The sequence below is a fragment of the Talpa europaea genome (genome assembly GCF_964194135.1).
Source record: "Talpa europaea genome assembly, chromosome: 16".
NCBI lineage: Eukaryota > Metazoa > Chordata > Mammalia > Eulipotyphla > Talpidae > Talpa > Talpa europaea.
In genome coordinates this window covers 10,939,277-10,967,142 of record NC_140084.1, presented here as the reverse complement: position 1 = coordinate 10,967,142, position 27,866 = coordinate 10,939,277, and the positions used below count along the sequence as shown (strand labels likewise).

Below are 27,866 nucleotides of genomic sequence, written 5' to 3'. Positions count from 1 at the left end.
GTGGAGCGCATGTCTTCCAGGGGTGGGTGATGATAGACACAAACATTCTGTAATACACCTGAGGGCATCCGAGCCTATCGAACAAAGTCCTGAGAAAGGTCTTTGAGGCCATGGAGAAAGAATTACCTAACTTTCATGAGATGGGACCATATTCCTGACCCTCGAGGTGACCACATTAAGGACATATTCTTATTCTGCAAAAGCACAGCACTGGCCCCCGAGGCCAAACACTAGCCATATCAAACCCTGGTTGTGACTCAGTATGAGAATTCTCAGTTTAATGCAAACCACTCAAAAGTCATAACACCGAAACCGAGTTTTGAAATTTTAATACAATATGTCACCTATCTGAATCCCCTTGAGGTATTCTTTGATCCAATATTTCTGTACTGATGATGTAAACTGGAGTCTCTTCATTAACTTTATGGGATGGTAAAAGAAGATGCCAATAGCACCTGCCTTAAAGGGTCTCCTGAGGTCTCACTAGGTCAGGGAGGTCGGATGCTTGGCTCCCTGCTCAGTGCACAGTGAGAATCAGGAAGTAACTGTGTTACCGTGATTGCCTATATTTTTATGCCGTTCAAAAAGACTAAAATACAAGTATTAGAAAAAAGCTAAAGAAAAAAAGTGATTTTTCTTCTATGATTTTCGTAAATAGGACCAAATAAGGCACAGGGGTAAACACATCCAATAATCTATAAATGTTCCCACCAGCCAAACAGAAAATTAAGGAAAGACAACTTGAAAAATAATTAGGTTCCTGTTTCAGAAAGTGCCCAACTCATGTTCTATTTCCGGTCTGGCTAGAAATAAACATACTGCTGGAAAATATAATTGAGTAGAGAACCAAATGATTTAAAATGGTTCAAACAAAGCAGGGGGAGAGAACTAGAGCCAATTTGGGTTTATTTTGAAGGTGACGGTCTGGTTAGTGCACTTTCCGGGCAGCGTGCCCTGACTTCAGAATGGAGCGTCCCCTCCAAGAAAGCAGCAGTGGGGGTGTCAGTGCCATGGGGGTCCTGGAAGCTGTTGGCCCACTAGGACAGGCTGCATGGGGGTGGGCATGACCACTTTCACAGAGGTGACACACAGGGAGTGCTCCCCGGACTACTGACCCAGCCATAGCCATGCAGTTTGCAGATGGTAGTTATTTGTGTAGTTATTAGCAGATGCCTGCTCATCTCTGCAGCCTATTTCTGCCATTTTCTCTCCCGGAAGAACCACAAAAGCCATGCCATTTAGAACTGAAAGGGACCTTTGATGTCACGGAGGGAACAGAAAGTCCTGAGCATTTTCACTTATTTAGGCATTTCATGGTGGTACTTCTCCAAACCTTGAAACAAATAGTGGCTCCACTCTGATAAATGGCTAATAGCTGGCCACTTCTGACTGGTGGGAGTTCTGGAGATACAGTGTTAGTTAGGAAAGGGCATTTCATCTCAGATCTACTGAAGAATTGGGCTTCCTCCTAACTCAGAAGACAAATGTATCCCCTGGTAGGTTTTGACTCTGTTCTGTTTGGACACAGCTAAATTGTTGCTATCCAAACTGACTGGCCAAGGCGTCCATCTTGAATCCTGAGAAAACCTATGCTAGGAAACTCTGTCTCTAAAAGGATTCAGTGGAAATCTGATCAAAGCACTGTCCCAGCAAGAGAACACAGCTTCTGCATGCAGATAAGGTGGGGACACACTTCAGTTCAGTCCCAGGGACATTCCATTACACCCCGATCATCAGAGGAATCTTGGTTATCAGAGCTGGTGGGCTGGAAAATGGTGGGGTAGGCATGCTCCTGAGAAGCAAGGAGAATCTCCCCAGAGGGTGGAGATCCATGAGAGAATCCATGATGCTCTCTGGAGACCAAGAGAACCTTCTGCTTGGTGAGGGAAACCAACTCAAGCAGACAGGAGCCTCCATGCAGACTGGTGGGAAGGAGAGGTGGGCACTGAGCTTTCCTATCCTGGGTTGAAACTGTTTATTGTACCTGAGACATCTGCTAGTAACTTGCAGCTTTCACTGGGCCCTGGGAGATACAAGGACAAATCCTACTCTAAAGCCCTCTCCTGGGCTCATATCAGGTAAAATGCATTAAGAGGATATGTGCATCTCAAACAGAAATAGTTCCAGCTTCAGAGGGCTACTTTCAATGTTCTGTCCTTTAAAGGAGGCAGGAAAATGTAGAGGGATGTTTTTCTTTTATAGAGGGGATTAAAATAAAAGTTAACTTCTATTCCTTTATAGCAAAACCCAATACTGCATTTCCTAACAAATCAGATGCAGAACCTAAAATGAAGAGACAGCCTGGAAATAAGCAATAAGCCTAAATGATTCCACTTTGACTTATATACCTTTGAGATACCTCATCTTATGTCTCCAACACCTCTGATAGTAACTTCCATGTCATTTATGTCTCAAATTTTTTTTCTGTCTTCATTGTTCAATTCTAAAGTGTCTGAAAACCAGACCATTTAGGATTGTCCTTACCTGCTCTGCTATCAGTATCCTTTCTTCCTAGTCCTAGGAAACAAGTCTCATTGCACGGACCCCTCCACCTGCTGGGTGTTTTACTTCCCCTTTATTTACAACCCCTCTCCCATCATTGTCCATTTTCCTGCTCCAAATGAGAGACTGAGTACACAGGGCATAGTCTATAACTATTATCTTATTGTTAAAAATAATTGTCAATAATGTGGGCCTTCCCTGGTGGCGCAGAGGTTGGGCGCTGGGCTGCGAGGCGAGACTGCCCGCAGCTTCTGCAGCGCCCGTTCAATTCCCGGCTGCCAGCGAGGGTCCCACATGGCGTAACAGACCTCTCCTGCCGCGCCCGCTGCTCCCCTCAGCAGTGTGTTTTGTCGGTCTGCCTGTTCTGTTTCCTGCTCTGGCTCTGGTGAATTCTCTCACCCTCCCACGCTTCTGACTGTACCCAGTGCTTGTATAAATAAATAAATAAATAAATAAATCTTTTTAAAAATAATTGTCAATACTGCAATTTTCTTTCTTCCTGGTCTTAAAGTTTTGTTTTTCCCTCAGATCCATAGTGGTATTTCACTGACTACTTTTTTAATTCTATTATTTTTTATTGAGCTAATGCTGGCTTACAAAACTGCATATGATTTAGGGGTACCAGTTCAGCTTCTCAGATGTGTGTTACCACACACCACACCCAACACACCAAATGGCACACCACCCAGCTATCAAAAAGATGAAATCTTGTCCTTTGCAACAACACAGATGGAACTGGTGCTGATGATGTTAAGCAAAATAAGTCAGAAGGAAAAGACAAATACCAGATAATTTCATTCATAGGTGGAATAAAAATATGCACAAGAAAGGAACAAGAGAAAACTAAACCAAAACAAACTAGAAGCCTGACTGCAGAATAGGGCCTACCTGAGGGGATGGGGGAGAGCAGAGAGCAGAGAGAGGGAGGCCCAATGGATTATTGGTGCATTACTTTTATTCATCAAGAGACCTGCTGGAACGAATCAAATTTGAATTTTCAGGCCTAAAGCTAACTGCCATATCGTGGGTTTTGTTCAAATATGAAATGTCTCTGGAAGGCAAAAATTCACATTTCCTTCTGGAACAAAACAAATGGCAAGTGACTTGGCAGACACAGTTTGGAGACTTTGTGAAAACTCTCTAAGGATTTGGTACCACTGGCTGTGGTAGGTGATTAACGTGATCATGAGAAATGAGCGTTTTAAAAATGACCTCTTTTAAAAATTGTACTGATGATAGCTAAAGAGGCTCTTTTTTAAAAATCCCTCCCCCCAAATTCTTAAAGAAAAAAGAAAAAAATCACCTCCCCCTTCTCATTTCCTCCCTTCCTCCTTTTTCTTCCTTCTTTCCAATGAAGATTATTTCTAGCAAATTTTGCAAAATTAAAATCCAAAGTGCAAGAACAAGGAGGTACTTAGGTACCTAATTCATCTGGAAAACAGTATACAACATGCCCCAATGCCTACATTCATGATATAAAATAGCTGCATTTTAATTCCCAACTTATATTAAGAAGAGTGAGCCAAACATTTGCCCACTCAAATGTTATACACTCCGACCATACTTTCTATCAAGAGACCAAATTAAATCTCACTCCAAATCATAACATCTGCAACCATTCACTGAGTGCTAATGTTCAGTCACTCTCTTAAGTGCTAATATTCATCACCTAGTTCAAGCATTACAGCCTTATGAGGTAGTATTATCCCCATTTTAAAGATGAGAAAACCAAGGAAAAGAGAGGTTAAGTCTCTCACCAAAGACAAGCCAACAGCGAGTGGCAGAGCTGGGATTCTATAATATTTTTTTCTTTAACTTCCTGAACCTTAATGCAATTATGATAAAAGGGGAGTCCTCACCTTTCTAATGTCCTAAAAGTATGGAAGAATTTAAAAAACACTAGTGCTGACAAACAGGCTTAGATGAAAGCCTAGGGCCCTGTCTGGGGAACACAGTAGGACAGCATGTATGCTCACACATTCAGGCATAGGAGGTGACGCATGGGAAGCTCTGTGAGATGATAGAGCAGACACTCGCGTGTCATGTGTCACTGCTTTTAAGAAATGTATCTTGATCAAGTTATCTTGGTTGGGTGGAGAGGCAAGGCCCAGCCAGCTCAGAACAGGTTGTGGAATAATGACCTCAAGAGCAGCTATGCTGTGTGATGAATTACAAGATGCTCCATCAAAACAGAGACATTCTCGACTACGTAAACAAATACATTCAGTAGCCTTACCATTTTCCTTAAATACAAACAGAAAGAATTTCTCTTGGGAAGTGAAAACATGTTCTTAAAGTCAACTTTTTAAAATGAAAATGAAATCAATAAGGAAAAGAGCACTGATTCAAAGCTATAATCTGTTCCACTGCCCACACTTGCTCTTTCTTCTAGAACTTTCCAGATCAACGAGAGACATCATGGCTCTCTTTATCATCACTTGGGACAAACAGAAGAGAGCTCAAGGAAAAATATAAAACTAAATGGAAGCTTAAAAATCAAAGGTAAACTATATTAAACATCATTGAGATAAAGGATCCAATAGGCAGATGGCAAGCAAGGAGATTTTTCTACTCTGTTAGAGCTCCTGGGATAAGAAATTGAAGTTAGTCAAGTTTTGATTCTCAAAATAATGACCAGAAGAGTTTCTAAGAGAGGAGGCACAGAATTGGCCATCTGTCAGAGGAAGTTTCGCAGAGGTATATTTTATTTTGGGTGAGGCGCTCCAACCCAGATAGAGAGAAAACTCCACTGAGATCTTACAGAACTGAGGTAACGGTGTCTGTTTTGCCCATGCCTCCCTCTGGAGAGAATAGATTTGAGTCTTTACCCAAAAGGAAGGGTGTTCACTGAACTAATGAGCATGAGGAACCTCACAGTCCCTAAGGTTTCCCTAGAGCTCCCTCCACCTACACTGGTGTTTAAATCCAGAGTGAACGCACTGGCGCAAGTGGACTGGGAATGGCTTGGCCAGGCACAACATACTGAAGGACAAAGAATAACAAAGGGAGGCTGTGGGATGGGGCAGTCATACTGACGGAAGACCGGTGACTTGTCAAGGACAGTTCGCGCTCAGCAGATTGCTGTCCCTCTTTCTCATTTCAGGTGTCCATTTCCAAGGAGTCAGCCCCCATGTGTCTGCAGTGTGACTCACAGCTAATGTGCACAAGGTAGAAGGGATCTGTGCTTAAATGTCACACCTTTCCTCTTTGGTAGCCATCTGGGCTTCCGCCCAACCTGCTTCTGCTGACCTCACATGCCATACCGATTTGGGAAAAATAAGGTAAACTAAATTTGAGCTGTGTTTTCAAAGTCTGAATTGCTGAACTGTGTGTTTTCTGTAACTTAGATGACGACAAAGCCTGGTTTACTATTACTTACATGGTAAGAAAGAAATTATCAAGTTTCCTTCCCTTTTTAAGGCTTAGTTCAATTCAGCTGAGGCTTCCCTGGGGACACTGGATGAAGTTTTCTTTGATGGAGAAGCCAGTTGCTGACAGAAACAGAAATGTCTTCCCTGCTTTCCAATGTCAGCCAATCAGTTGGGACCTGTTTGGGCAAATACCTGGAAATTCTCAGACATCCCTTTTTGAAAAAAAATATCAAGTGTTCAACATTCAGAAAACTGCTGCATCCTAAAAGTGTGACCTCAGCCAGCTGTACCGGAGTTCAGACACCGGCCAGCACCTGTGTGTGGTGATTTCTCAGAGGACTCCAAGAGGACCGCACAAATCGAAAGCTTAATTCTCTCCTTTTGCCCTGTGATATTCTCTTGCCTCTCAATTCTCAGAATTGTGTTTTTGTCTTTGAATCTCTCTCACTCAGAGGACCCAAGAGACGTAAGCAGAGGAAATAACAGAATGAGACTGTCAAAATTCTGTACAGAGTCCATCTAATAAAATAGAATATTATATTTCTGGAAGTCGTCAATTCAACTTGCTTTTCTAGAAGGCACAAAACACGCATAATAGACTCAATTTTGCAATTCTTTTCCAAAAAGGGGGAAAAATATGGAAGCAGGTGGCTTAACAAGTGATTGGCATTCTACAGAACCAACTAAATGCCCTAGGTAAGGCATAAAAAATTTTAGGCTAACTATAGTAATACTCCATGACAATATTAAAAGAATTGATATATGAGGAGCTTGATATAAACAGCAATAATCACCACATGACTTAATGACTAGAAAAACAAATTACGGCCACTATCAGAATATCAATAAACACCAAGTAAAGCTGCAAGAACTTTCTTCCAGTTCTCTGGCCTGTATCCACCCTGGACTGCCTTCTCCCTGTGTCACTCTGAGTCCTCGCCTACCTCCTGTTTTCATGATGAATACCTCCGGGGTCTCCCAAAAACAAACTCCCACCTCTGTACTCTGCAACCACATCAGTAGCCAAGATGCCCCAGCCTAAGTCTCCAAGTTTCGAGCCAGAGATTTCACAGTGACATTAGGGGGTGAGCACGATGAAAAGAAACTGGGCCAAGACAATGGAACTAACCAGCAGCCAAGTGATTACCGGGGAGTGGAACTGAGTAAGAACTTACTATTCTAGCATTTCGGGTGGTTCTTACAGCGCTGAGTCAAACTACTTCTCTCATGAATATGTTAATAACACCTGACTTATGTTCAAGTCCATCCCCACCTCTGGGCAATTTAGGTAGAGTGGCTGATTTCTTGATATTGGATCTACTAGCTTTAAACTGCAAGATTCTAAAAACTTCTTAACATAGGAACAATGGTTCCATAAAACATTCAACACACAGGGCCTCCCGTGTGGCGCAAAGCGTTAAGACGCAGACCATGAAGCAGTCCACAGTCACTGCAGCATGAGTTTGATCCCCAGCCAGGGAGGTGACCCACATGGCGCAGCAGACCTCTCCTGTCTCGCATGCTGCTCCCCTCAGCAGTGTATCTCAGTTGATCCACCTGTTCTGCTCCCCACTCTGTCTCTGGTGAGTCCTCTCACTGCCCCGCACCTCTGCCCTGCACCCCAGCTCTTGTATGCACAAATAAATAAATCATTAAAAAATATTTAAAAAACATTCACTATGCAGAAAACACAATAAAGGGCTAAACTAACTTGGGTTTAGCTGATGCATTTGAAGAACCAAAGGCCTGAGACAATAAGCACGTCATTTATTTCTTTTCTGATCCTTAAGTAACAGGCTCTTTGTTGTCATTGTTGTTGTTTTACTTTTTATGTTTACTTCAGTTGAAGACAGTGCCCTTCCTTGGCAGATCTAGAGGGTGAAGGCACCATCAAAAAGCAAGATGGTCTCTACATCCCTGTTATCAACATTTTATTTTATTTTGATTTTTTTAACAGGGTATCGATTAGAGATTGATTGTTAAATCAGTTGGTGACATGGCTTGGTTTTAATTTTCTCTGCTTCTACTATAAACTCAACTTATATCAAGAAGCTAATTAAAAAGAATCACACCCTCATAGAAAAAAAGAACTAATCACCGATGCATGGCTTAACTGTCAGAAATTAAATAATGACCATTTGGCATAACTGATGTGATACATGAACAAGATTCAGAAGAGACCTTCAGTAGAACTGGCGGCAAACCAGGCATATGGGGTAGAAAGACAGGGACGGTAGGTTACTGAGCCCTCAGCTGACTTGTTCTGCTCTGTGCTATCCTTGTCTGTGAACTCACAGCCTCTCCTCCCTCTGGGGGTCTCCAAAGGTGAGCACCGGTGCTGTCTCTGCATGTTTTCTTCTTTGCTCTGCTTAGCATTCCATCTGCTTTTTATGCCCTCAACTCTAAGATACTCACCAACTTTGACTGTTTCCGACATCCCTCCCATTTAGTACTGCGTTTCTCAAACGTGTACACATCTATTGTCTTAAATTCAACATGTTCAGAACCAAACTTAGCATTACTCATTGATTCCCCTTCCTTTCTCCTTCCCTCCCCCATTTATCCATTTGTAGGCTCTGTGCTAGATCTTGTGCACAGATGAGGGGAAGGCACTTCTTGACCTTAAGGGGCTCAGAGTCTGTTCCCAAATTGAAGATCACAACCTATGACTCAAAAAGGATTAACATGCCCTACCCCAATAACCTTACTTTGGACACAAGGCAGCTGAAGCCAAGGGAGAGGGAATGACTTGTTTAAGGTCATATGTGCTACTGGCAAAGCTAGGCGACTAAACCCATCACTCCTGACTTGTTAATTTCTATCAAAGACATCATCATTCTCCCAGTCACTCTAGTTCAATCGGAGAAGACACATGATATCTCCCCACATCTCAACCTCAACCACCAATCAATCAAAAAATTCTTTAGTGTATTTCTTTTGAGTATCTCTCACATCTGCCATTTCCACTGCTTTCTATCACTGGGCTCCAGTTCCAGCATCATCCTCACACACCACCCTGAACTTGGGTGCAGAGATGTTCAGTCTCCTTGGCCCTTCCTGCACTGGTACATTTCCCTTACCTGACCTGCACGCACCAACCATCCTACCTTCTGTCCATGTGACCTGCATGTGACTACTAGGATAATCTTTCTCAAAGCCTCAAACATGTCATACTTCTGCTCTGATACCCTCAGACACCCTAAGCATGCTGTGTGGGGGAAGGGGGCTGTGGTCATGGGAACATAGTGCTTCGACTCTATCATCTGGAGAATCACCTTCTGTTAGACCAGTGTTTCCCAAATTTATCTGATTACAGAAATTCCTTTATGCCAGGGCCTCACATTACCACCCCTCAGATGAGGGTTTTCAGCCTGGGAGAGACGGTATCCTGTAAGCTATGGCGGAATGGTTGACCAGACCACCCAGATTTCTTCCATGCTCTTTCCTTGTCTTATTTATTACATCGTCCATGACTTTACTGCTCCAGAATAACTGGTCATTTCATTGCTATTTGATAAGTCACAAACATAGTAATTTCCCTTTTCTTTGTTTTCATAATTTCTGCAACTGGAAATTTTCTCCTCCTTCCTTTCCACTTAATTAAATGTCTTTAATATTTTCTTTCTTTAATATTCAGCTCAGTTCTCATCTCATCTATAAATCTTTCCAAAACTCTACTCCAAAACTCATGTAACATTTATTTATTTGTAATGGAAAACCAAGATTTCAACAGTGAAAAACCCCATAGTTCACATTTGGGTCAAGCTGCTAATGAAATGGCAGTATTTCCTCCATCTCATACCTTCCAAACTAATTTCAAAGTGTTACTATATTATACTCACAAACAGGATCTTTAAGTGAGAGGGGAAAGGAGATTTAATGTCATTAAATAATTCACTACATCCTACACTGAGTTCTCTCGTTATAACTAGAATAATTTTAGGAAGACACTAGGAAACTTTCATGCCTTCATTTTCATTTTGCAAAAACTGTTAACAACCAGCTAATGAATACTATTATGAGAAGAAAGCCTGGACAGTGTACAGAAATGACACAGTCATTTTCAGATGCCATAAAGGCAACTTGTACTCTAAGTGAATATTACCCCTTCCTGTTTCTAGAATTTTTGTCATCCCATAGAAATAAAATTAGTTCATTTATTTAAGCGGCACTATTTCTGTGTATCACTATTTAAAGATAATGCTATTCTCCCTGTTGGTGAAAGGATACCACATCCAAAGGATAATTTTTGGAATTCAAAAGCAATCACATTACACATGTCCATCCGAAGCTTCGGGACATAACATGTGGCAAAGAAAATCTGAAGCAACTTTAGACTTTCTACCTCTGAAGCAAGAATGGACAGGAGTCCTGTGTGGGCCTTCCACCTCATGCTGCCCACCAATGCTTGCAATTTCAGCGTGCAGATCTCACCCACTCCCAGAAGGGGATAAGAAACAGTACTGTAGGCATTAGCTTGGATCTCCAGGAGCAGCTGGGAGACTCTTGGGCTGCTCCTTTCTGGAACTGTCCTGGCTAAATGTCTAAGATCACATGGTTAGTTGCTCCTCTCTGTCTTTACCCAAGTCAACCACTTCTTACTTGGACTAGTGACGCCTTCTTGACTTTTTCAGTATCTTTGCACCTGACCTATATTACTCCAAGTGCCTGTCCTATCCTTCCAATGCTGTTTGTTCATCTTGATTTAATTTCTTGCTAGTGTAACCCATAACTGAAGATCCCTTTGCTCTATTGAGCCCATAGCAGTCTTCTGACATGACAGGAAATTCAGCCTCAACCTATATCTCCAATCTTATTTTTCTACCTGAGCCCTTTACTCCTAGCAAATGGAGACTTGACTGAGCCTTGAATACACATCCACAGTTTTATTCTTCAAAAGTCCCATCCTACAAGACCCAGTTCAAGGCTCTGCTCCCAAGAAGCTTTTTCCAGCTTCTTAGCCTGTGAAAATCACCTCTCCTCTGAAACAGAGCACTAACTGTCTTCAAGTTATTCACATGGTAGGTCCTACAAAACATTAGTTCCAAAGCATGTCTCCAGAAGGAGTGCTCTGTCTTGGAGATTTGCAATTCACATTAGCTCATCAAAGACATCTAGAGCCTTACAGCAAAGAAATCTTTCAAACAATACTTGAACCCAGTTTCCCAAATGTATTATTTCATAGAATCCCTTTTCTATGTTATATCCTTTAATAACAATTTGGAAGAACTGAAAAACAGGTCTCCAAGAGTCAGCGGGATTTTCCACAAGTGATCTTGTACTTAGTGTCACTGTGCCCACGTCTCCCACTGATTTGAGTGGTCGCAACCGGCGGCGCTAACTAATCATGGGCTCTCTCACCCCTCCTGTTGTCTCTAGCAAGCGTGCTTGCCAAGTGTGAGATAATGCACAATACCAAGCAAATAGTAAGTTGAGAAGGCACTGGCTATTTTCATTTTGGTCAAGAGTTTCACCTATGGAATAAGACACCCACTGACTCAGTTCTCACCAGGACAGTGAGGTCCAGGAGTGTCTGTTTTGTCAATGCCTGGGACACACACAAGACCTGGTACAGAATGTACAGTCAGTCAGTATTTATTGAGTGCGTTAAGGGCAAAGCAGTTCTCAAGCAGAGTGATTTTGCCCACCAGGGGATATTTGACAGTGCCCAGAGACAGTGTGGGCTGAAAAAGCCAGCATCTAGTGGGTGAAGGTCAGGGATGCTATTAAACACCAAACAATCTCCAGGACAAAGAGCAACTCAGCCCCAAATGTCAACAGCGCTTTTCTAAAGTGAGACTATTCAGGGATAAATTTTTAACTGCTGACACTGCCTAGTAAGTTATTGAATTTCTCTAAGGTTATAGTAAGACAAAACATAACAAATGAGATAACCTGGTTGATGCATATGAAGTATCTAACACATTGACTGAGACAAAGGAAGCGTGTCCTATAAATGTGACCTCGAGCATTAACACCATTAACCTTCACTCACGTCTCATAACAACGATGCGGCTCTTCAGATGGAATCCTTATGCTCCCGGGACTCACTATATCAATCCCAGAGCATTCACATCAAGATAAGCCCTGGCCTTCCACTTGTGTTTACTGTGTGATCATAATTTTTTATGTGCTCACCAGGGGCTCAACAGTGAAAGTTTTATTCAAGAAGAGCATGCTGTCTGCCTGAACCAGCTTTCTCTGGTTCTCGAAGGTACGGGAGAGAATGGTAAGACGTTCTCGGAGTAAAGGATCAGCAATGCACTCTTCAAGAAACTCATCTGTCTCATTTTTTTCTTCTTTAGTCAGATCATCACAGACCCTAGAGAAAAAACAGGACATGTGAGATTCATTCTGGTACTCCCATGAGGACCTTTATAAACGGGGTCCCTCCAGGCCATCTTCCTTCCCGCTCTCACCACTCACCCTGTGGTGGTCCCTCCTTGCCCTGAGTCTGTAATAGAGAAATACTAGCTGAGTGACCTGGACTTTAACCTCTCAAGAGCCTCTGTTTGCTCATCTTTAGTCACTTCCTTCAAGAAGTCCATCCCCCAGGGCCTTCTGCCCAACTAAATGCCTGTTTGTTCCTGAGCCCTTCTGTGTATTTAGACAAATATTTTCTTTTTGGTAATTGTGTCTTCCAGGCTGCTTTGTAAATATTTAACATCTATCCTGCCTCTCACATTTCAAACTTTGTTTCTTTTAAACGTCCTTAGTTTTAGTTCCTTCTCAGCTGTTACCTTGAGACCAGCAAAGACAGGGTGTGGACACGGACGCTGCTGCCCATTAACCAGATCTGTGACATTGGGGTCACCTAATTCCTACAAATCTTAGTACTCAACAAGAGCACCTCCAGCATAAAGGTATGTTGAGAATTAAATGTGATCAAGGAACGGATGCAGTTAGTAGAACAAAACGGTGCTCAATCAAGACTCATTTTCTCCCTGTCTCCAGCATAGTCAATTATCAAGCCACTAAGCTTATAAAATGCTTGGGCTACAGCTAAAGGCCACTGCTTTTCTCTCTCTTTCTAGCGCTTAACATCTCCCATGATAAATCAGAAAAGCAGTCTTCCCCAGTCTCTTTTCACAGCCCTCACTGGAGCTGTTTCCACATTACTCCCGGTATCAGTTACTTCACCAGAACTTGGAAGGTTGCAATTTATCTCCTCCAGGACATGTGACCATTTCCCCAGCATTTTACTGGTATTACCAGTGGTAAGAGACAACTTATGGAGCAACAGGAGAGCCCAGCATCACTGAATTCCTGCCCCAGCCCCAACTAGCTTCTAAATGACTAAATGCGAACCACGGGCTCAGGAGGTCAAATGACTCTTTCTTTTTTTAATAATTTATATATTTATATTTTACAGCATTGTTCATTTTTGTACAATGTTTGCTTTCTCCTCTCAGGTGTGGTCCCCATAAAATTCCCACCACCAATTCACCCGTGCACCATCACCATAGTCCCTTGTGCTCTCCCCTCCCCATTTTGATCCCTCTCCCTCCCCCACCCCTGCAGAATGTCTCTGATTTATACTTGTCTGTTTATTTTTGTTTTGCTGTGTTGTGTTTTTTTATTGTTATTATTTTTTCCTTGATCCTTTATTTGGTTATAACTTTAGCGTTTGGGATCTTTTAGTCACACAGCATAAAGAAATTGAATAAATGGGTTCCATGTGTTCTGGTCTTAAGGAATAAAGCATTTTGTGCTTCCTTTTTATTGCCAGATGGGAAGCAGTGTCCAAGGTAACCAGAGCATCAGTCCCTCTCTGCTGCTGGGCAGAGAGGTGCCAATTAAAGGCAGCTCAGTCTACAGAAAGAAAGGATTTCTGTGAGTGGGATTTATTCATACCTATCTTTGGAAATAAATCCTAAAGAAACCATCAAGGATGTAAACAAAGACACAGCTGCAAAATGTTCATCAAAATGCTTACAATCATATAAAAGACTGTGGAGAAATGTGATATGAGATTGAAGAATTGGTTAAACAGATAAAGGGAATCACAGACATTACATCTACTTAGGGGGAATGAACGGCAGTGAGATGTGGGGATAAAATGCCTTACGTGGACGGAGGATGCTCATGCTTGCGTGAAGGACTGCCTTCACACCAGAAAACAAGAGAACAAAGCGAAATTCCCAAATGCCACTCTTCTCCCATGCTGCTGGGACTCTTGAATCATTAACAGGCATGTTATACAAAGGGAGGGCACCAGGTGTCACCCTCTTTTACCCACGAAAGGAGAATTGGTGCCAAGGCTGAGAGTCTAAGAAGGGACTGTGCAATGACCTTGAGCTGGCTTGACTCTATTTGTTTTGCCAGCTTGTCCTGCTGAGGTTCATGGTCTTCTGCACTCAGACATGGTTCAGTTTTACAGATGAGGACACCTCTCATCAGACAGCATAACCACACACAGACTTCTCTCTCAGTAAATCCTGTGGATTTAACCCATTTTACAAATGGTCTGGGAGCCACCAACATCCATCACCTTCAGGCATCAAGTTCAGTCCCATCTGTGGGCTGTAGTCAGTAGGGAAGACGTGTGTCTCAGGTATAATGGCAGTGAACCAGTGATGCTCCCTTATCTTCAGGTGCTAGAGACCTGCATGTGAGCCCTTGCAGCAGTCCCAAGTGGTAACTGGATTCTAATGGAAATAACAATTAAGAGTCACAGAAACACTCCCATGTCCATGCCTTGCCATGGAAAGGATGGAGCTATCCACCAGCAATCATGCAATGCCGCCTATAAACTGAGGATTATTGGTCCTCTTTCTATTTACCAGGTGCCACCAGGGTTTTCAGATTCTTGTAGGGCCCTGAGGAAGGGATAGGGCCACCAAATACAACTAAGATCAAAGTTAATACTACCCAGGTGGCTGGCTCAAGTAGACAGATAGATGGACAGATAGACAGACAGACAGACAGACAAGCAGGCAGGCAGATCTCTAGTTTTAAGAAACACATAATTAGCATTTCCAATACCAGAAATGCTGTGGGGAAGAAAATCCAAGCTGTCCACTCTGTTAAGGCTCCATTGAGAACTCCCGGAGTTCTTGGATAGAGCAAATCTAGAATTAGTGCCCATTGGTATGGCCATGACCTTGATGGAGAAATAGGGAGCAGAAATCTGATGGGAATGAGTATGAAAGAATCTTGTGGAATGTTTTATATCCCATCAGGACAAGGTGGAGGGAGTGAAGAGGGATAAATGCAGCCTCCATTTCTGAAGAGAACCATTTCTCTATAAGTCCCAGGAAAACATCAAGAAACAGAGGGACTTTAAAGGTAATTTTTTGAAGGTCTCTCTATCTGATTCAAAATGTGTATGTGGGCCCTCCCTGGTGGTGCAGCAGTTGAGTGCTGGGTTGCGAAGCTGCCCGCAGCCTCTGCAGAGCTGGTTTGATCCCCGCTGTTCCCCGGCGACAGGGTGAGGGTCCCACATGGCGCGCAGACCTCTCCTGCCCCCCGCTGCTCCCCTCAGCAGTGTACTTCGGTCCTTCTGCCTGCTCTGCTCCCTGCTCTGGCTCTGGTGAATTCTCTCACCCTCCCGTGCTTCTGACTGTACCCAGTGCTTGTATAAATAAATAAATGTTTAAAAAAAAAATGTGTGTGTGTGTGTGTGTGTGTAGGTTTAATGGAAATTTAAAGTGTACACCTGTCAGAGTTTGGAACCTGAAATTTGCCTGATGGACCCCAAATCTGGCCATGTGTCCTGAGGTTTTTACCAAAATGCTGCAGGCAGAGAGGAACAGAAATGGTAAACTGCCAAAAAAGACGAGGCTTTCCTGTTCTGGAGAAGGACTGAAACTCCTCCACTGAGAGGAGACATCCAGGTCTGCTCGGGCGCATCGCTGAGATGCTGGGGGACACGGGCTACCAGCGCCTGTAGCCGATGCCTCAGAACATGCTCTAAACCTTGCTCTAGCCCGAGAGCAGCAAGCAGACTCTTACATCTCACATAAAAATTTACACTGCAGTTTTAAATCTTAGGCCCTTGGGGTACTGAGAAGAGAAACCTTAGTCTCCAAAAGCATTCATGAGCCCTTTTAGACTAGATTCTCTCTGCTCCAAATTCAGGATGAAAGTTGATCTTTCTCTCAACATATTTAACTACAGAGGCTGCTGCCAGAAGAAGGAGGAAGGAAGGGACTGCTCACCATCAAGAGGAGAAGAGTCCTACATAAAAGCAAGATTCCAGGGATGCCACTGGTCTTGCCCGGGAGCTGGAGGGAGGGTGTACCCCATTAGTTAAAGAGTCCACTGCTGCTGCTCAGAATTGAGCAAACCTCTGGCCATAAGCAAGCTACCAAAGAACATTCTGCTTATCTGCCACTGCTGCCACTGCGACCCAGGCTGAGGACTTGAGGTGGAGGAAGAGGGGGCGCCAGACATAGCAACACTACTGCTACCTGCACGGGGCAGGGACGGGAACTAAATGTTCAGGAAACGACAAACTTCTCTGCATTTACCTTGCCTTTCAAGAGAATAGGCATTCTGTGGCCAGTGACATCCTGGAACAAGAACCCAAGGCTACTAATAGGAAAGTCCCAGCATGAATGGGGATGTATCAAGGAACAGGAAGGCATGAGAGAGATGAGACACCCTAGTCAAACAGGAGAGTAGGGCAAATGGCTTACTCCTTTTTTTTTCCCTCTAAAGCTCTTCTCCTCTTGCCCTCAGCAACTGGCCCTTGGAGAGGGGAGAGAAAGCGGAAAGGCAGCACTTTCACTCCTCACTTTACTTAGATTAATTAGCCGATCCAGTTTGGAGAGACATGAGTTACACTGATATGTGTCACCCAAAGTAAAAATGCAGCAATTTTTTTTTTTTTTTTTAAGATTTATTTATACAAGCACTGGGTACAGTCAGAAGCGCGGGAGGGTGAGAGAATTCACCAGAGCCAGAGCAGGGAGCAGAGCAGGCAGAAGGACCGAAGTACACTGCTGAGGGGAGCAGCGGGCGGCAGGAGAGGTCTGTGCGCCATGTGGGACCCTCCTCCGGTGGCCGGGGAGCAGCCGGGGATTGAACCGGCGCTGCAGAGGCTGCGGGCAGCTTCGCAACCCAGAGCTCAACTGCTGCGCCACCAGGGGAGGCCCAAAATGCAACAATTCTTATTGAATCACCTGAAGTCAGCTCATCACATAGGAGAGGCGTGATCCTACATGATAAAATAAGGCTTCCAATCATGGTTATGAAAACACTATCCTATTGTTCCCTTGCTTAAAAAAAAAAAATGCTACAGGAACTGATAGAAAGAGCAAGAGAGAGAGTAAAAGGAAGGCAATACAAGAAACTTGCTTTCTAAGTGTTGAACTGGAGCTAAAGACACATCAATTTATCAGAACTGTGGAAATACCTTGGGGCACCCACCCCAGCAGGAGGAGATGGGGGGGGGCAGGCTTTCTTTAGAGGAAGCACCTGTACTGAATCTTTAAGAGTAGACTGAAGAAATTGGAGTCCTTATGCCCCTGATAGGAATGTAAGAAATGACAGCTGCTGTCATGATGGGTCCTCAAAAGATTCAAAGTAGAATTGCCATTTTATCCAGCAATTCCACGGGAAGCAGGGCCTTGATGAGGAATGCACACACCCATGTTCACAGCAGCATTCCCCCTGCTAAAATGTGGAACTAACCAGGTGTCTGTTGACAGATGAAGAGGCAAAATGTGGCACATACATATGAGAGAATATTATTCAGCCTTAAAAAGGAAGGACATTCTACAGTCTCCTCCATGGGGAAGTGAAATAAGCCAGTGACAAAAAAAGACAAACACTGTGTGATTCCACTTTTTTGTGATCTTAAAGTAGTCAAAAATCCCAGAGACAGAAAGTAGAATGGTGGTTGCCAGGGGCCTGGGGGTGGGGCCTGCACAGTGACTACTTAGACGGTATGGAGTTTCAGTTTTACCAGGTGAAAGGGGTCGTGGAGATGAATGGTGGTGGCGGCTGCACATCGTCACTGCATTGGACACCACTGGCCTGTACGCTTACACATGGTTGCGTCGGTGAACATTTACGTTATGGATTTCACCACAATAAAAAACATTGGGGGAGAAAAAAGAGACAAAACAAGAGAAAAGGAAGTAAAAGAATCAAGGATACTATTAGAGAGAGAGTGATGCAAGGGCTCTGTCTTAGTCCCTCTAATAGTGACTGGCTGGACATTTTCTTGAGTTTCACTATTGAAAATAATGGTCTTAAAAGAGACAAAACTTGCAACCTGACCATAGATCTGAGGCACACAGCAGGGGAGGGGAGAGGGAGGGGTCAAAATAGGGGAGGGAAGAGGCAGGGACTGTGCACACAGATCATGGGCACTGCAGGGACTACACCTGAGGGGAGAATCCAAATACCGCCCGAAAGTGAACAACAATGTAAGAAAATAAATAAATAAATTTTCTTTAAATAGAAGAACTGTCTTAAATACTTTTTTGGACACTGACATGACATCAATCATGTCCTGTGCAGTCCAACACAGAGACACAGACTGCAGAAGCTGGCTTTCCTCCTCACAGGGCGCACATGTTCTCCCCAAGGTTCCAGCACTGGTCAGGGGGCTGTGGAAACACTGCCCGTATACCGCCTCGTCGTTGGCATCTCTTCTCCTGTCCTATGGGCCGTCCCAGCTGTCAGTGAGCCATGTCAGCTGGAGAACCAGGACCCACGGAGTGCACTGAAGGAACAGCTTCCTCTTGCCAATTTGAAGGGCTGGTATTTCTATACCGTGAGGCAAAACGAAGTTTGGGGCTGGCAAAGCTTTTCTTTTCTCACTTTTTAAAGATGGCACAGTGGCGATACAGTGATTAAAGCTCATTGTATGAATGACAAAGCTTCTGGTCCACAGTGTCCTGTCATTGTCACAGCTCCTGATTCAATTAGGGATGGCTCGCTGGGGGACTGGTGTCTGGCTTCCATGGACCTGAGACTTATTTTTATCACATGCTAACTTGGTTTTAAACAAAGCTTTGAAGCTTCCCGGGGTAATGAAAATGGAGAGGCAAATAAAAAAGGCTGAAATAACTTCCGTGAACACAGCAGACGTGCTCATTCAGGAGGATGGAAGAAGAGAAAAATGAAGATGGGGGTTAAAAAAGGCAAGGACAGGCCTCAAGAAAGAGAAGTATTCAAAATTGAAGTGATGAGATTAATTAAGACCGTGTGGTTTTCCATTTTATAAATGTTCTCCATTGCCTGGAATATCATTCTAAAAGCAGAAGATTAAAGATACCAACGAGAAGTGATGATTAAACTGCATGATGAGCATGGGTTGAACAATGCTGATAAAACTGAGACTATAAAAGCTGTCATAGCTAAGTCTTTCTTTTTCCTTGTTCTTCTTATTTTTTCAAAACATATTTTCACTGGGAAAAAAAATTCTACATTGATCCCAATCCAAAAGAGATTATTTTTAGGAATCTGGTCAGTCTGGCTAAGGTCATGGAAAGAAATACAGACCCATGGCTTTATTTCGAAAGAATAATGAACAATGATATATTTGGTCTTTAAAATCTAGGAGTTTAGCTACTGATAAATTATAACCAAGTCAAGACTAACTGAGGATGGACAACATTTTGTGCCACATAACTCAGCTCCAGCTCTTTAAATGAACTTTTCCAATGGAGTATCATACATAGAAAACAAAATATAAAAATCTGACATCATTTTAGCTAAAACCTTACTACCAATCTCACTGATTTTTCATACTAAATGAGTTTTGTGAGGCCCCCCCCAATTTTAGCATAGAGGTGATTTTTCTCACAAACCTGTGCTTTTCTCTGTCCTCCTCTTCCTGGGTAGCAAATACCTTCCACTGGAAATGGGCGATGATGTTACTGCGGTTGTGAATAGTGACAGTCCGCTGACTGGCCAGAGATATGTAGGTTTTCTCAAGGATCAAGGAGTTCTTATCCAGTCTTATATTCACGTCTACAGCAGCTCCATATAGAGATATAAATACTTTTTCACCTAGGAATTAACAAATTATAGACACATTTTTAGATTTATTCTAGAATGATGCTACTAGGTTATCTCCCAACATTCCCCAGGCCCCCTCCAAGATGAAGGTGGAGAATGTAACATCAGCATAAGACATTTTATTCTTTTTTATGCTCCATCAATCCAGAGATCAGACATGATCAGAAAACTTAAATTTTGTTGCTTGTTACAGGTACAGAGAATCAAATTCTCTTGATTGGCTGCGGTAAAAATACATATATAATATGAATTGTTGTGTTTTGCTACTTCTTTTTTTTAATATCTTTATTTTTTTTCTTTGTTCTGACCAAATTTGTTGCATTCATGTAGTGTGAACTGAATTAACAATAATTACACAGACTTTCTTAAAAATGTAGATTTCTGTGTGTTACCTGTAAGGTTCCTAGTAGGTAGCAAAAAATAAGTAATTTTAGACAAACTAATGATGGTTCTGTATATACAATGTGCAGATTACATCATTTTTGAGACACAGAGAAACACCAATAAAGATGGAATCCACCAAAGCATTTTTTACTGACTCAACAACTTTACTTTTCAATTTTCTATTTTTTATTCACCTATATTTTTCTAATTTATTTACATTGTCTCCCCCCCCACCCATATCCCTTACATCCTGTTCCTTTCTCCCTCCTTGCACCCTCTTCACCTCAGAATCCTCACCTCATTTAATAATGTCCACTAGGTTTTTCAGTATTCTTGTGTTGTTAAATGGTCTGCTATATAAATGTCTAGTATTTGTCTTTTTCAGTTTGACTTCCTTTACTCCACATGATACCCCTTAACTCCCCCCATTTTTGCCATAAATGGCGGCACTTCATCTTTCCTTATGGGTGGATAGTATTCCATCATGTGGAAAGACCACATCTCTTGATCTAACCCTCTGTCAATGAATGTTTAGGCTGCTTTCTTGTGCTGGCTATTGTAATTAGTGCTACATTCATAACTTCACAAATCAACATGCAGTCAAACTGAAAAACAAAGACAAAGAGAAAATTCAAAGAACAGCCAGTGAAAATAAGACATCTTCAAAGGAGCCACAGTTTAAATTATAGCTGTCTGTGAACTGAAACAATAGAAACTGAAAAAGCAATGGATTGGCATCTTTCATATGATGCAGGAGGGGTTCTCAGTATTATTTATTGTTTACAAGTATTTTTGTTCTGTCTTCAATTTTTAAGGACATTGCAATGGGTAAAGGATTCTAAATTAACTTTTTTCTTTCATCCCTGGAATGAATGCTATTTTACTGTCTTCTGACTTCCATAATTTCAGCTGAAAAATATTCCATCATAATTATTGGTAGGTTTTTTAGGGTAATGTGTTTTTCTTCCCTGTTTTGGTTTTCAGCAGTATTTATAACCCGTAAGGGTTTGCTGAGCTTTGTAAAAATGTGGATCCATATTATCACAATTTTTAGACAGTTCCCAGCCATTCTCTCTCAGGCAATTTTATTCCATTCTTCTTTCCCTCTCTTTCTAAGAATCCAATTACATCTATGTTGAACGTATCCCAATTGGCTTTTGCTCTCTATTTTTTTTTCACTTTTTCCTATTTTTTTTCTTTCTGGGCTTCAATTTGTGGAATTTATATTGATATATTTATATCTCAGCTGTGAGTACAATTAGGTCTTAATTTCTAATATTGTGTTTTCAGTCTAACATTGTTATTAAAAGCTGATAAAGATAAAACAAATAAACCAATTTATAGACCTACTATACTTCTGAATATCAATGTAAACCCCTAAACAAAAAATTAGCAATAATCAATTAACACATTAAAAGAATACTTACAACCAAGGAAAGTTTATTTCAGAATGCAAAGATGGCTCACTATTAGAAAATCTATTAACACAGACTGGATCTAAGAAAATATATGCTCTCCACTGATGCTAGAAAAGAATTTGATAAAATTCAAAACATTTTTTTGCAAAAACACGCAATAAAACAGGAAATACAGAATTAAGATATAGTATAATGCTTCCATAATTATAAAAGCATGAAGAGGTAGATGAAAGGAATAGAAAAGCCAAAAAAAAACCAAATGCATTGGTGTAAAACTAAACTTTGTTAAAAAAAATTTGAGGCAGCTCTTTCTGCCCGTTTGCGTCTATGCAAGTGTCTTTTATTGTCCTATCTCTTTTCTAATAAACTTGCTCTTTAAATACAAAAAAAAAATTGAGACAACTTGGAAGTCATATGGAAAAAAATTATACTTTATGTCTACCATCAGAATAAACGGTAAATAAATCAAACATTTAAATGTCAATATGAAAATATAAAAGCAAAAATATTGATAGGAAAACTTTTCTATAATTTTAGAGAGCGGAAAGTTTTCTAACTATGACTCAAAATCAAGATCCCTCCAAAAATGATTAAGAAATTTAATTATATATAAAGGAAAAAAATCTGCATGTCACATAACTTCACAAGTAAAAATAAATGAAAAACTGAGTTAAATATTTGCTATTTATATCTGAGAAAAAAGGATTAAATCCACACATATACAAATAGCTCTTAGAAATCAATAAGACAAGTCAATAGAATAGAATAGCTGCACAAAAAGGAAATACAAAGGACCCCTAGATAAGATGTTCAACGTCACTCATGATAAAAAAAAAAAAACACACACAGAAATAAAGATGTACTTATATACTAATTTCCCCTACCCCAACAAATTGGTAAAACAAAAGTTTGAGACTATAATTTGTCATCAAGACTATTGGAGAAAAGGCACTCTTGCGTATACATTGCTATGGGGATGCAAAGTGGTGCCATTTTTCTCCCCCAGTAGAGTGTATTTGGTGATACAGATCAAAATATCTATCAAAAATTACAAAACTATTTATCCTCTGTCCTAAGGATGTATCCTAGAGGTGAGTCAGAACAAGAACCAGGGTATTCATTACAGCACTGTTGTTAGTAACCAAGAATGGAAACAGCCCAAGTATTCCTCAGGAGAAGCCTGGTTAAATAATCTGTGATACATCTAAAAGTAGAAGGTGTGAAAAAGTACACATTGATATGGAAAGATCTCCAGGGCATAGAAAGAAGTAGGAAGAAGTAAGGTTTATTTTTGATGTTTGCATCTATTTGCATACAAGCACTAGAAAGATAAATCAGAAACCAATAAATAAGAGTGGCTGAGTGCAGCATAGAAATAACACCTTTCAATATGTATTTTAATATACTGCTTTAATTCTTGAACATATGAAAACATTACTCATCCAAAACTTTAATGTTAAGAAAAATTTACAAGGCCTCCAGTAAACATGCAAAGCAGCTGGTTAGGACCAGTAATGAGAGAAATATAAAATAAAATACCATGTCATAACCAACAATGTTAACAAAACTTAAACAATTTGAGAATGCTGCAAGGCAGTATACTCACAAGGATAGAGAAAAACAAGAATTTTCATATAGTGCTGATGGAAATATAAATAGATATAACCACTTGACAAATCAATTTAGTATTCAATAAAGTTCAACGTACATTTGCCCTAAAACTCAACAACTGCACTTCTAGATATTTATCCATTAGGAAATCCTCATACAGCCTGCACAAGAAGATGTACATAAAGACATTCGTTGTAGCATTGTTTGTAAGAGCAAAAAGCTAGGGAGAGCATCCTATTCAACAGTAAAGTGGGTAAATTATAGTATTTCTACTCACTGGGAAGTGATATATTAAGTTAAAAAGAATCAGAGCTATATATGTGTAAATCTTTAAAGCACAATATTCAATTAAAAAAGCAAGTTGTGGGGCCTCCCTGGTAGCGCAAGGGTTAAGTGTCAGCACTATGAAGCAATCTGCAGCCACTGCAGCACGAGTTTAATCCCTGGCCAGGGAGGTGACCGATATGGTGCAACAGACCTTTCCTGTCTCACTTGCTGCTCCCCTCAGCAGTGTATTTCAGTCAATCTGCCTGTTCTGTTCCCCACTCTGTCTATGGTGAATCTTCTCACCCACTGCACTCTGGCCTACACCCCAGCTCTTGTATACATAAATAAATCTTTTTTTTTTTTTTTTAAAAAGCAAGTTGGTAAATGATTTATATGCCATGGTGCCACTTCTGTGAAGTTTAGAACTGCTCAAGACAACAGTAATATTTTTTATGGAAAAGTAAATCTGTAGTAATTGAATAAAAATACACCTAATACAGCTTCTCTGAGGAATAAGACATGGGAATTTAGGTCAGAAATGAATAACAAGGTCACTTTGAGTCTATAATCAGTTCAGTTATCCTTAAAATAAAATATCTGAAAGAAATGTGTATTCCAAAATCTTTAGATGTGTTAAATATAATGGCTGTTGATTATACTACAATATTTCTGTGCTTTTGTGGTTACTTCAACTATTTCATTGTTTACAAAAACTAATTGGAAATAAAGTCCAGGGACTTACCTATTTCATACAACTAGGGTTTGTATGAACCCCTAGTGAGTGGCTCACTACAAAAGTTCTTCCCAGAAAAACAGCAAGAGCCACTACATTCTGTTTGAAAACCAATTGATATTGGTATTTCTCACCATGATGCCCCCAAAATCTGTACAAAGGGAAGGAAGCAGTAATTCCTCTTCTTCCCACAGCTGCTAAAGTACTTGCTTTCATAAAGAGGACCTTTTTAAAAAGGGCTCCCAGCCCCTTGCTGCTCACAAGACTGATTCCACGGGTGGGGGGCTGCACCCTGAGAATGGGCAGGTGGCTGTGCCTTGGGGTCAGTGTTGACTGTGCCCTTGCAGTGCCTGTTCCCACCCAGGTCCCTTTGCAGTCTCTGAGCATTATAGTCACTGTAGATGAGGTTAGTCACAGCCATTTATTATGTCCCAGTAAGATATATTTTGTGGACAGTCTCATTACCTCTTGCCAGTTTTGCTACTATCCATCAAACAAAAACAAACATGAGCAAAACTAACTTTACCCAAAAACAAAACAAAACTGAGTCTAGCTCTTTACACGATACATTTCATACTGTGATTTCAGACTTCCAGAGGACGGAGGACAGTAAATAAAATGGATGAGGAGCCTCATATTCTCGGGGGAGGAACCAACAACCAATGGAAAGTGTTTCTCACCCTTGGTCACAGCAGGGTCGAATGTGCCCCTCAAGTGAATTGCTGGATCAGAACTCTTTGGAAGGGCTCTGTCTTTGAAGGATTTCAGGGCGGGGGTGGGGTGGGGTGTAATTAACATGACTTGACAGAACTCACACAGCATGGGAGGCAGGATTATAGGGGGTGTGCTGGCTTCAGAGTGTGCCAAAGGTTTGGGTTCAAGTTACAGCTTTATTTTTAATATCTCTGAGTCATTTAACATTTCTGAGCCTCAGTTTACTCATCTCTAAAATGAAAGGAGGGCCTCCCCCAGTGGCGCAGCGGTTGAGCGCTGGCAAAGCTACCCGCAGCCTCTGCAGCTCCAGTTCGATCCCCAGCCACCAGGGAGGGTCCCCCATGGCACAGAGACCTCTCCTGCTGTGCCCACTGCTCCCCTCAGTAGTGTATTTAGTCAGTCTGCCTGTTCTGTTCCCTGTTCTGGCTCTGGTGAATTCTCTCACCCTCCCACGCTTCTGATTGTACCCAGTACTTGTATAAATAAATAAATCTTAAATTAAAAATAAAAATAAAAATAAAATGAAGGGAGTTGAAGAGACATCCTTTAATGTCCCTTTAAATGCTGGTCCTGATGATTGAAGAGTATTCTCTTGCTATGTAATTTACAAAGACCTCACTCCACTTCCCTAAACAATCCTTCACCTTCAGTTCATCCTAACTTCTGCTGGTCCCTTTCCTAAAATGTGGAATAAGAAACAAACAAAAAATACTGGCCAAGGAGCATTTGCACTGCCTCTAAAACATTTGCTTCTTTTACATTAACTATGTTTTGCAGGTTTTCTAATTATAATGGCAAATACTTATAATTAATTACAATAATCACACCACTGAAACAAGGTTCTCACAGGTGGAGCATCATAGGTATATTCAGATACACATTATTTAGCGGTTTTGATTGTAAAATACATCACATTCAATTACATGCATCTTGGTATTCATTTATTGCTTTAGAAGGAAAAGCATTTCTTTAAGGCTTATTAGAGTAAAATATATAAATGACAATAAAGCTGCCATGTGAAGAACTAATATTATGGTTGCTCGTATGTTTAATAATAATACATTACACACACCTTTGGGGAAAAGAGCCTATTTGCCAACTTCTGACTCCTGAATTGAAATAGTTCCTCTTCAGTAAGAGACATAATACTTTTAAAAATGCTGAGTAAGTGCATCAGCTCGCTCTCCTGATTATGCCAGTAGTTAATGTCACTTCAAGGTGACAGCAACCTCACCAGGCCCTGAAGAAAAAACACACTGCACTCTTATTTTAATGCTCATTCAAGTAACTACAGATCCAATAAGAACATTCTTTTTTTTAAGCCTGCCCTGAATACTAAACCACCCTGAACCCTTAGATTATATAGCTTCTCAATATTCAGCTGAAGTATACAAAACTTAGGCAATTAATCATTTGTCTCTCATAGTCAATAATATTTTCACTGCTCAATTTTATTAAAGTGACAGGACTAGTTTACTCATTCTACTTTTGATTTGGTTTGGGTTTTGTTTGTTTTGTTATCAACGTAGTCTTGAGTAATTGAATTCTCAATCTCTTCTGAAGGGATTAGTTTGTAAAAAGTATTAAGTTACTTCAATCCTTTCTCAATTTTAGACTATAATGAAAAGATAACGAAATTATTTCTGGTATAAAATCCATTGCCTAAACAAACTTGATTTTACCACAGAAGGAGGCTTACACAGGGAGAAAGGAGAATTATGGTTCAGGAAAACATTGATGAGTAATTATTAGCTATTGGAGAAACTTACATTCAACCTCCTTAATACCAAAGGACTGGTTCAAACTCTGGTTGTAGATAAAGCAAAGAAATCTCCTAGCTGCATTCAATCAACTGAAGGGCATAAACACAACTTTTAGGTTGTGATTGAGGACTTCCCGTGGAGAAGTATCATGCCCCTTCTTTAGAATTGTTGAGGACATCTGAAGAAAAGATTTGCATTGACAGCCTATGCTAAATTTCCCTCCTCAGATCAATTCACACTTCAAACAGCTGCAGAAAATTCAATCAGATGTTTATTTAATGAAATGTGAGAAGCCAGTGATCATGGCTGCCTGGAAAAGTGCCATGATTAATTGTGTTTAGGCAGTCATTACTCATGATTGTTTTTCACTAATGGAAGGTTATAGGTTCTGGTCATGGATAACCCACAATAACGATGAAAGCATATTCTTATCAGCAGTTCACCACACATCAAGCAAAATGCTACAAGACAATGAAGTTTACTTCTGCAATCTTTAGAAAATGACTTAATTCATATACCCTAGTTGACACCATAACCTCAGGGTACAGTAGTCAACTTTTCCAGGCAAGACAAAATTTTAATACACAAATATTCATTTCCTTTGGCATAGGACAATAAATCTAAGTATGGGCATCAAAAAAACTGCAAACAAGTAAGATCCAGATAGGAGGTAATTGGGAGAATGCAGTTGTATTTGAATGTCAGTGGGTAAAGGGAGTAAAAAATGCACATGTTTTCATATGAGAGATTAGGGAGATGACCCACCAGGATAGGCAAAGCACAGTGCAGGGTTAGGGGGCTGAATATGGGTTCTAATTGTACTTCTGAGTTGTTTTGTGACCTTGAGTCACCTAATTTCTCAGGCTTCAGCTTTTCATATGTAAAAATATAATGATTAGCTGAGATTATCCCTGAAGCTGAGATTATCCCTGATTCTATTCATCTATGAGCACAGCTGGTCTCAAAACTCAAACAGATAAAAATGTCTGAACACCCCAACATATGTTCACTTGTTTATAAGTTACACCCATGTGCCACAGTACTCATGTCAAATGATTAAAAATATACACAAAATATTGAAAAGGATGAGATAAATGATATTTTAAGATAATTTCTTTAAAATACC

General features: G+C 40.9%; 1 protein-coding gene across 1 annotated transcript in view; it reads right to left on the bottom strand.

The window, feature by feature from the left end:
* HYDIN (HYDIN axonemal central pair apparatus protein) overlaps positions 1-27,866 on the bottom strand; it is a gene marked incomplete at its 5' end in the record, with an annotated part of 266,133 nt that overhangs the window by 201,056 nt on the left and 37,211 nt on the right. The window contains 2 exons of the mRNA XM_084256586.1: positions 12,012-12,195; positions 19,640-19,841. Coding sequence (XP_084112712.1) covers positions 12,012-12,195; positions 19,640-19,841 — 386 coding nt within the window. The remainder of the gene's footprint in view (positions 1-12,011; positions 12,196-19,639; positions 19,842-27,866) is intronic.